The 11246-nt window shown below is 36.3% G+C and overlaps 1 protein-coding gene and 1 long non-coding RNA gene across 11 annotated transcripts in view; one reads left to right on the forward strand and one right to left on the reverse strand.

The window, feature by feature from the left end:
* SPATA1 (spermatogenesis associated 1) overlaps positions 1-11193 on the forward strand; it is a 29670-nt gene extending 18477 nt beyond the window's left edge. For 8 of the 10 annotated variants that reach the window (XM_087930101.1, XM_087930102.1, XM_087930107.1 and 5 more), the window contains 4 exons: positions 1391-1516; positions 1772-1950; positions 3883-3981; positions 7704-11193. In XM_087930101.1, coding sequence (XP_087786227.1) covers positions 1391-1516; positions 1772-1950; positions 3883-3981; positions 7704-7808 — 509 coding nt within the window. In that variant the 3' untranslated portion in view covers positions 7809-11193. The remainder of the gene's footprint in view (positions 1-1390; positions 1517-1771; positions 1951-3882; positions 3982-7703) is intronic. The other 2 variants (XR_015742900.1, XM_087930106.1) reach the window with 2 other exon arrangements.
* LOC148126163 (uncharacterized) lies at positions 1592-3887 on the reverse strand. Its single transcript, XR_015742901.1, has 2 exons — positions 2154-3887; positions 1592-1781 (listed from the first exon to the last, which is right to left on the reverse strand). It is a non-coding gene; the product is annotated as an uncharacterized LOC148126163 (long non-coding RNA).
* Positions 11194-11246: the final 53 nt, after the last annotated feature.

The raw sequence follows: 11246 nt of genomic DNA on the forward strand, positions 1-11246 counted from the left end.
TATAGAATTCATGTCTATCAAGCACAGAATATTGGAATGTAAAAATTCTGATAAATTTATGAGTTTTCTGCCCTCTTGTGGTGCTATGGACTTTTGCAACCCACATACAATTGCCCTAAAAGGCATGCTACTTGGACTACTTCTGTTAATGATTGGAAGCATTATACTCCATCTACTTAGGGTTATTTTTTTCCTTCTTTACCCTTTCTTCCTTTCCCCCACCAACTGGTCCTCATTCTGTGTCCACTGAGGACAATCACCATTAACTAGGTTGTTTATTTTTCTCCCTGAAGTTGTCGCCTCCTCTTCCTCCTTCAAGTCCAACAGTAATTACCTCTTGTGAATGGATAGCATTTTGCATTCCTTGTGTTCACATTCAGATTATTATCTATATAAGATTAGCAATAAACAACTTACATAGTTTCAATTATTTTTTTCCAAAAATAAGTGTATTCTTCAAAGAGCTTGTCCAAGAGACATTCTAAAAGTATTATTATTTTTTTCAGTTTAGGCATCCTTTAAAAGTGTTTTTCAAGTCTTCATTACTTTGCTTACAGTTTAGCTACAGAAATATATATATTGAGCATGTGTATATATCAATTTTTCATCATTTTTAGTTTTTAAAACATTTTTATTGTTAAAAATAAATAAAAAGGAAAGACACAAAGTAGAAGAAAGCTGAAGAATTACTATGTATATATTAAAAACATTATAAAAGGAGTCACTAGTAATATATTCTTCCCTATCCTTCCCATTGTGTCCCCAAACGCTGACCATAGTTCAGATATCTATACTTTACACTGAACACTTAAGATTGTTGTTATCTTCTGTTTAAGTTCTACAAACAATAATCCAATTTACCTTGCCGTATAATATATTATACGTAAAGGAATCATTCCTAACTGAGTTTGGCTAAACTTCTATTGTGGATAGATATTACTAGTTTTGTTGCAATGTATATTGCAGCATATTCTCCAATTTTAATTTAATCTAATATCATCAAAAGTTTCTTTTCCAGTTTTCTGCCACAATATGTTCTTGCAGAGGTCAATATATAGATTTTTTTTTTCATCTTTACTTCATGATTCAAAGTATGGGAAAAAATTCTTGATTGAGTACATTATTCCTTCATATTATCTGCTGAATTCTGTAATCTGTGTAGATCCCACATACCGGACAATTGCTTCAAATGAAAATACACAGATATTTCTCTTTTCAGCCCAGCACCAACCACTAAACCATTCTTTGGTTGAGTTCATTTTATTTTATTGTAGTGGATCAACCCTGTGTTGACCAATAGAAGAATGGCACATTTTTATTTTAATTTTTTTCACAATTGTTCTCATTAACTTTTGCAAATATGATAAATATGGGATTTCTTCTTCCTCAGGCAATCAATTACATAAACAACTGCAACATATTAAGACAGAAAGAAGACATCTGGAAAACACCAGAGAGGAACTAATCAAAAAAGTAAAAAACCTGATTGAACGGCACAAGCTCAGGAGATGCCATGGTATGTTCTAGGTTGATACATCCAATTTTTTCATTGACCAACAACTATAAAAACTGAATGTTGTCCAACATCAGGTTTGAGTTTTATAAAAAATATTTTTAATTTTTCATTGTTGAATCAAATATGTACTTCCCCGATTCTTTAGCTGTAATCTATATACATTCATTTAGAATAAATTATTGAACTGCTATTGACCTGCATGGAATCCTTTTCTGAGGAACATATGCTGTATGTTTTGTTGTTTTAATCTTGCAGTCCGTGATTCCTGGAAAAAAAAATATTTTGAAATGAAGAAAGCCACAGTTTTCTCAGAGGAAGCTTTAAATAAATTACAGGAAAATTTAGAACTACACCATCAAAAATTACTGAGGCAGCTGGAAGCTAGAGATATCAATAAAAAACGAAATAATTTAACACAAACCACCAATTCAAAGGTAATTATTTTAAAAAAACTTTCCTTGCCCATAAAAACTTAAGTTTTGTCAGTACAGCAAATCTTGGAATCTTAACACAGTTTTAAACAGACGGGTTGCTAATATATATTAAAAATGTCTAAAGCTGAAGCTGTGCAAAAATTTAACTCAACTTATATAATGACTATATTTATCTATATATATAAAAGCAAAATACCACTCACGGATCATCACAAAATCTCCAGAACCATAAAGCCTACAAACTTGAAATCTGGCACATATGTTCCTCTTGGCTTCTAGGTGCTCACTAAGAAAGGATTTTTCAAAATGACCGTCAGAGCATTAGTATTTCGTATATTATTATTAGCATGCTCTGATGCTAAGGAGTTCTACTCTTCTTCCCCACCTGAGAAGAAATCTGTTCCAAATGCAAAACACAAGCAAAGGAGAGGAGTGTCAGTATTAGTTTCACAGTACTAAGAAGCTTTAGTACAAAACAGTTGAGCTAAGCCACACCCAGGCTCCTTGCTGTCTCTTTCTTGCTCACACAGCAAATACTGTTTCAGTTTTCAAACAGCCCTCAACTCTCTCACACGCTGACAGGACACTTGCCAGATGAATACCGAGCTCTTTCTTCCGAGCTCAACAATAAAACTCATGAGAATGAAGTTTAAAATTAATTAAATACTTCCAGTATGAATCATATCCTCTTAATATCAAGACAATTTGGTTAATTAATCTAAGAAATGGATGCTGGTAGGCAGAGGCAGCACTCCCCCCCCGCCTTATTTTCCTCCCCCCAAACTTGCCTAATCACATAGTTTTGTAGTGAAGCACAGGTACCCTGCTAGTGTTCTAATAAAGATATAACATAAATTACTATAAATATGTCACATTTGTAATTAATAAAAAGAAGGTACTATTGGCAAGAATAAAGAAGAATATTTTTTAAGTTCTTTTCCCTTGAGTTGAAATAGTGTTACAAGTTGCTAAAATGATTTCAGTCCTCATTCTTTCATTATAATATGGTATACGTAAGATTTTCTTCGGAGCTCAACCATAAAACTCATGAGAATGAAGTTTAAAATTAATTAAATACTTCCAGTATGAATCATATCCTCTTAATATCAAGACAATTTGGTTAATTAATCTAAGAAATGTTCTATCATGTTTTTTCCCACATAGTAAACTTTCTCCTATTGTTAAGGTTATTTTCCAGCTAAGTCATAATTTCATATATCCAGCTGTATACCTTATGTTTATTTCTAAAGAAGGTACTGAAAATCTACTTTGTGATGTGTGTTCAGTCCCACAGTTTAATTCACTATCTGCACTAAATTGTAGAATATTATAAAGGTTAAGATTCACAATAATTCTTTTACTTTCTATGGTAAAGAAGCAAAGTTCTCTGAGCCTGTGTGAGCTGAGAGAAGGAAACACTGTTTTGCAATGATTCCACCCTTACCCGAATGGAGTTTCAATATATAAACATGGGGGAGCAGCATTCAGGGCTTTGGTTGACTCTGCGGTACCTCAGAATTGGCTGCTTTTCCCCATTCTATTTAATAAATATATTTTTTAATAACGACAATTTCACAAGGGATAGTCAAATCCATTTTTAACTGGGTAAATCCAGGCTGGCCATAGCAAAACAAACATTCAAATACTGACCTAGTTTATTGTAGTCAATGTGTGAAAGCATTGCTTTGCTCTATGGTCAAATCCAATATGAGAGAGATACCATCATAGTGGTTATATTCTTCTGAAGAAGAACAATATATAGGTGTTTGAGTGCTAAAGAACTTAAAATATATTTAAAAACAAACTCCTAGAGAACCTCTAGGCATCAGTTTAACTTATATTACTGAGTAGCAATTATATCATGGAATGTGTGTGTTGTTTATATATGTAGTTATGTTCCAAATTAATTTGGGGGGTTTGTTTTTTTGACAGAATAATATAATAATCCAGATTACAACTCTGGAGCGGGAAATTGACCAGCTAAAGAGAAAGTTAGACAATGCCAAAATGAAGCTTGTCATAGAAATCAAGGTACTGTACTAATTTATTACATGTATGCTTGCACTTCTACACATAGCATATACACACATACAGTCAGTGAAGCCAGTAACAAATCAAAGGTTTCTTTCAAGACTTGCTTTTAATATGCCAAGGGTTACACAATTGGAAATCAAGGAAAGTAGTAGTAATTGAGACATATTTTGAGAATGAATCATATGCTGATTTCCAAGGTATACACGCTCCTGTTCAGTTAAGAAATCTTCATTATGGTTGTGGGGAAGGGGAAGGGTTACTTGGTTCAGAAACCCACACAATAATATTCTTACCACAGTAAATTATCTCTATAAACCCCAAAAACTTTAACCTTAGACTTTAACCTTAGACTTTCTATTATTGACCTCACCCCTTTCCTAAGAGGTCTGGTGCATAAGCGCACCAACGTGCCTACCATCCCTGTCCTATTGTTTCTTTTATTTTTCTTATTTGTATCCATGTATTCATAACTATGTTTTTACTTATACCTATTATCTTGTAAGCAATTGACAAACCAAATAAAATAAATATTCAGAAAATTAGTTCCATTTTATCAATCGCTTGGAGTAAATGATTCTACATTTGCTTTCCTAAGTGCATACACTGAAATCAACTGGTTTGTTTTTGAACATAACACATATAGGCTTGCACTGATAATTTATGAAAGGACTATGAAAAAAAGGAGTTAAGATGGCATTGTTTGTGGCATGGGAAAATAATGCTGAAAATTGTGCATAGTCACTACTATCACTGTTTCATTCATCCACAGTAACTTTCAAAAACGTCTTGTCCCAGGGTCAGTCTAGACATGAGTTGTACCTCTATGCCAGCCATAAGGACCCTTGGAAAAGACAAATACTGCACATCATTATAGACTAGTGCACGGAGAGTGAGGCTTTAAAGATTGCACCAGAAACATGGAACACCAATGCCGTTCTCAATGGCCTCCATCAAACAGTTGTTAAATTAACCCTCAGTTACTAGGATTTTGAAATTTCTGATGAGTCCTGCTGATAAAATTGTGGAACTTTTGAAGCCATGGGGAGATTGTCTTAATTTAAAGATCCCATTAATCTGAAAACTGAATGTGCAAAGGAAGTGCTGCTCTAGAAGGGCAATTTCTTTTTCTGTGATATATCTCATACTGTGAGCATGTAGAATGCCATTAAAAGGAGATGTTAAGCATAACCATTTTAATACCTTTCAGATGTACATATACATAAACTGCACAGTATGTTCAGAGCATATTTGCACATAATTGTCATATAATTGGCAAATAATTTTACACTAATTATGTTAATACTTGTTCCAATGGTCTTGAAACTATGATCTGGAAAGTTGTTATGGATTTCTCAGTAGGAAGGTGAGCGGCAATTAACAAATGACCTTAAATGATAGTCCTGTTATTCAAAGCAATCTTACTGAGCTCTTCTCAGACTGACTCCTATGATTCTTATCCTCCTGACCCAGCACAGCCAAGCAAGAAGGCCTTATGTAATAGTAAGATCTTACTTTCAAATTGCCTTTGTGCAGTGGATATACCAATGAAAGACTAAAATCAGAAGCAAAAGGCATGAGTGCTGTTGCTCTTCAGAACATCCTTCATAAAGCATACTTTTTGGAAGGTTTTGCTTTATAAAGTAACAGACTAACAGAGTTGGAAAGGGACCTGGGAGGTCTTCCAGTTCAAAACCCTGGTTCAGGCAGGAATCCCTATACCATTTCAGATAGATGGTTGTCCAATCTCTTCTCAGAAACATCTAATGTTGGAGTATCCACAACTTCTGGAGATAGGTCATTCCACTGATTAATTGTTCTATCCGGAAATTTTTCCTTAGTTCTAGGTTGGTTCTTTTCTTGAGTAGTTTCCACCCATTGCTTCTTGTCCTGCCCTCAAGTGCTTTGGAGAATAGCTTGACTCCCTTTTCTTTGTGGCAGCTATCAGTTGAGACTTTCAAGAAGAGATTGGATTGCCATTTGTCAGAAATGGTGTAGGGCAGGGGTGTCCAACCTTTCACCTTCCCTGGGCCACATTAGAAGATGAAAATTTGGTTTGGGCCGCACATAAAATAAAATAACAGTAACGATACCTGATCATCCAAAAAAACCATAGAAAACATAGTTAACATATTAAATTTATTTGGAAATGAAGTTAGTGAGATGTTTTTATTATGTATTATTAATTTTTTATTAAAAATTATTTATTTTTTATCACGGTTTTTTTATCACGGTTTTTTTATCACGGTTTATTTTCCGGCCAAATTTTGCGGCGGGGGAGAGAAAGCTTGCCCGCCTCGCACCTACCTCTCCTCCTGCAAATGGCCTGGCTGGATGAGGCAGGACTGGAAGGCAGAAGCAGCAGGGCGGCGGCGGGGCAGAAGCAGCAGCAGTGGCAGGGTAGAAGCAGTGGCAGGGGCAGCGGCGGCGGGGGCAGCGGTGGCAGAAGCGGCGGTGGGGGAAGAAGTGGCGGCGGCGGCGGGGGCAGAGGCGGCGGGGGTGGTGAGGGCAGAAGCGGCGGTGGGGGCAGCGGAAGCAGAAGCAGCAGCGGGGGCAGGGGCAGCAGGGGCAGAAGCAGCAGCGGTGGCGGGGGAAGAAGCGGCGGCAGGGCAGCGGCGGCGGGGGCAGAAGCAGCAGCGGTGGTAGGGGAAGAAGCGGAGGGGGCAGAAGCGGCGGCGGCGGGGGCAGAAGCGGCAGCGACGGCGGGGGCAGAAGTGGCAGCGACAGCGGGGGCAGAAGTGGTGGCGGGGGCATAAGCGGCGGTGGGGGCAGCGGTGGCGGGGGCAGAAGCAGCGGTGAGGGCAGCGGCGGCGGAGGCAGAAGTGGCAGCGGTGGCGGAGGCGGCAACAGCAGGTGGCGCTCTGACGGTGCCCGCCTTTTCTGTTGCTGCTTGGCCTGGCGCTTGCCTCACCCCGCCTCGCGCCTGCCTCTCCTCCTCCTCGCTGGCTCTGGCACAAAGGTTGGGGTGGGCACTGGGCCGCATTACGAGATGACCTGGGCCGCATGCGGCCCACTGGCCGCGGGTTGGACAAGCCTGGTGTAGGGCCTCCCGCTTGGGCGGGGAGTTGGACTAGATGACCTACAAGGCCCCTTCCAACTCTGATTATCTGTATCTAACCTCTGAGATATTGGAACACTGCTATCCTGTCACCTCTAGTCCTTTTTTTCATTAAACTAGACATCCTCAATTCCATCAACCCTTCTTTGTGTTTTAGCTTCCAGTCCCTTAATCATCTTTGTTGTACTTCTCTCTACTCTTTTTAGTATCTTACACATTGATGCTACTGTACAAATTATGCAGTCATAATAATTTCAGGCATTTGCCATATATAGAAAAATGATATGAATAGAAATCTGTATTGGAAAACTGTAATACAATCTAGTGCAGTGTTTCTCAACTGGGGCAATTAGAAGATGTGTGAACTTCATCCCAGAATTCCCGTCATGTCATAACAACACAACAAAAAATTTCTTTGTAATCATACTTGAATGTTTCTTTAGCCAATTTCCCATTTATGTCAAATCAAACATGATGCCTTATGTATATTATGATCCACCATCACCTGACGCATTAACATGTCTCAAGATGCATTGCACTATAACCGGTTAGGCTAGAAAGTTTGAAGACCAAGATTGCATTTGTTAAACCACATAAAAGTTGACTCTTATCTATAATAGTTGTAACTTAATACTTCCTGTCATAATCTTTGGATCTTTTGTAGATGAAAAAACAAGCAACTTCTGATTTACAAGCGCTGAAGGCAGAACTGGTGCATAAGAAGATTCAGTCATCTTTAAGATTTTTGTCTGGAAAGCCAATATTTTAGTTAACCTTTTCAATAAAATTCTTCAGTCTGTAGCTACTCAAAAATCTAATTTTGATTAAATTTTAGTTAAACATAACAAAGCTTGTATGCAGTGAAAAACTATTCATTGCTAAATTGGTTCTATTGCTGATGTGGCAATAGCATTGCAAACCAGCAATAACAAGCTTGGAGGGAAGAACCAAGTTGCATCCATTGCAACAGCATTGTTGATGGACGGAGAAAGCCTCACTATTACATATCTGGAAAGATTACATCCTGAGGAATGGTGAAGAAATGCTTAGATTGATTTCAAGCCCTTATCCTCCATTGTATATCATTTCTTGGGGTAGAATGACTTTTGTCTATTTAACTGAATAATTTGCTATAACTATAGCACACCTAGGTTGGGAAGAACAATATCTAAAGATAGAATTATTAGTCAATTCTTTTTCTCATTGCAAATCTAAGGTTTTGCAAATAAATAGTTTTGTTTACAATTCCTCCATCATTTCAGGTTTTTTGCTTTTTTTCTGTAAACCACATTCATTTGATAACTGTTAATTGTGATGTATGCCAATACACTTTTATTACTGTACAAAAACCAGTAACTATATACAGTAAACGTGTGTTTTCAGTTTTGGTTCCTGGTATAGCTATATCAACAAATGTTAACCACGCAGAATCTGTGAATATGGGAAGTTTACCTGGGCAAACAGAACCAGTTTCTTTCCTGTTTTTTACTGACCTTTACATATATGTTTGTGTAAGTTCTTGTTATCCTGCAAAGTGGTAAGGGTGGGATCATGAACTTTTAATATATGTAGCAAAATTCTATTTGGATTCTTGAAAAGCCACATTTAATTTCCTCCCTCCAGATTCAATATTGGTATAGAGAAGATTGATTGCTTTGATCTCAAAATACAAAACATTTTTTCTTTCTGTGTTCTCAAGCTTAAAGGCACTTTCAGGCAAACAAGACGTTAGTTTCCAGCTACTATAAAATGAAGCCAAAGAAATGAATGGTTTTTTTCTTAGTTATATTTTAATATAAAATGTTTTGAAATATAAGTAGGTCTATATTTTTGCCTGTAGCAGAAAAATTAGGGCTTTCCCTTGATGTTTCCAAACTGACCTAATAAATGTGTGTTCTAGTCTCAAGAATTTTACTAACCCTGAATTAACAAAATTCTATCCTGCTGCACAGATTTGTAAAATTAATGGCTAATACATAATCATTGCATCATTAAAGTGATATAGGAACAAGTTTACCTAAGGGAGGCTGAATGATAAACTAGTGGTAAACATATTTCTGGGAAGGAGGGAGGGAGGAATATGGGTCAGTGAGCTCTCAAAAGCTTTGCAGAAATGCTTCCAAAACACAAGAAGATCATTGATACACCCTCTGCCTAATTCACTGTAAAGTGGTACAACTGAGTGCATGGGAGAATAGGTAAAAATATCATCCAATGCAAATGTCCTTGTAACAGCAGCACTGCTGCTTTGAGCTTCTTAGTGATTATAACAATACCAGAAAAGAGCATATTGAAAAGATACAAAAACTGCTATACCTTTTATCACAAATGGTCTAGGTTTTGTGTTATCAGAATTGTCATTGGGGAGGCATTTTGTTCACATAGATGTGTGGAAATGCTTTCATGTTCTTTATGACAAAGAGATGAAAAATTGTATGAAGCAGATAGTATGAATTAGCCTATACATATTCCTTGGCTCCAAAATCTGTTGTGGTTGTTCCTTGCTAGCAAGTGTTTTTTCCTTTGGAAAGACTGAAACAAGATCAATTTTACAAGGCCAAGCAATCTAAAGATATATTTAATAGCTTGCTTTAAAAATAGACACTCAGATTTGGGGCTTTTTCTTGTCCTTAGAGAATGAGTTTCTGGAATGTAAATATCATTCTGGTAAACCTAGACAAGCTCTTTCTTCAAGTTCTTCAGCCTGAAAGACAAGCTGTAAACCTATCCTTACACCAAGGAATTAGGCGGCAATAGGCTATTGATAGAAAAGTACTAATTACTTTGAGCAAAAGAAGGTAAGAAAGAGGATATTAAAATTTTATAACACTTCCTAGAGAAACTTGACTTTTACATTCCAAACAATTCTGGTATATACTAAACTTTAAAATGAATAAATCCTTTCAATAGGGGATTTCTTATTGAAGGTTGATGATCTATAACATTGTGGGGAATGTTTATTTTCATCTTAAATTATGAAGGTAATGAAAGACTAGTCTGGTATAGTAGTGAAAGACTCTAACCAGAAAGACAAGTTCAAGCCCACCCTCAGCCCCGGAAGATTAAAGACAGAGATATGAATAAACATAAAGATTTGGAAGTACCCAAGGGCAGTTCCTATAAAATTAATTTTATTCTAGCAGTCAGCATGTAGGCAGCTGCATTCTTGACCAACTGAAGCCTCAGGGCAGTCCCATACAAAGCAAATTGCAGAAATCCAGGCATAAGATAATTTGTCACTGTCTTCTGTAAAGTCATAAGCTCCACCTGCTATACAAGGGGTCACAAATTCAAAAAGAGAACTTGATGACCTCTTTCAGAGGTAATATAACTGTTCAGAGCTAAAGATGGAGAGAACCAGTAAAGAATAAACTTTCAATACATTACAATATTTGAAAGGCCATATTGTCATTTTTTTAAAAACCCAAAGCTGAAATTTTAATTTTTTTCTTTTAAAAATGTTTACACGTTCTTGTTTAAGTATATACATTTTCAAGAAACTGAATTTTCTTTCAAACTATGAACAGTTTGATTTTTATGCTAGAGTAAACCCACAGAAATTATTTGCCTCCTTAAAGGCAAAAGAATGTAAGTGCAATGTATATTGTCTGTAAGAGAATCAACCAATTCAACTTTAAAATGAAAGCTGTAAATATAAAATGTACAAACTAATATTGGTATTTCCACTTTGAGTAACTTTACAGTCATCTATATGTAAATTTCATACTACTATGATTCTATTTTCACTGGAATTCCTCTAAATATGTTCATAGTGCTTCGGGTCAGTTTAGTATCATTATTGAGAAACTACCTACAACTCAACATATATTGTTTTTTAAATAAAAATTGCCATTTTCAATTGCCACAATTACTAGGGATTGATTCTGGAAAACAATTATACATAATCTGAAAAATTAAAGCTGCTACAAAAAAAGGTTATTCTACTTCACTAGAGCAACATATTCTGAACCAAACTGTAAATTAAAAACTGTTCATCGATGCAACCATTTTTCACTCTCTTCTCTTCCCCTCCAGTTATTGATTTTATCAGTCATAAGCAAAAAGCTTTTATGTAATTATAAAAAATACTTTATTTGCTGTATTTATGACATGTATTTTCCCTTTCCTAAAATTAAAGGACAATGTTAGAATGATTGATGTAAATTCTTTTTCTTATGGAGAAATAAATAAAACACCTTAACCCTGA

This window comes from Pseudonaja textilis, chromosome 3 (assembly GCF_049901715.1).
Source record: "Pseudonaja textilis isolate UNSWEBS1 chromosome 3, rPseTex1.2, whole genome shotgun sequence".
Lineage (NCBI taxonomy): Eukaryota > Metazoa > Chordata > Lepidosauria > Squamata > Elapidae > Pseudonaja > Pseudonaja textilis.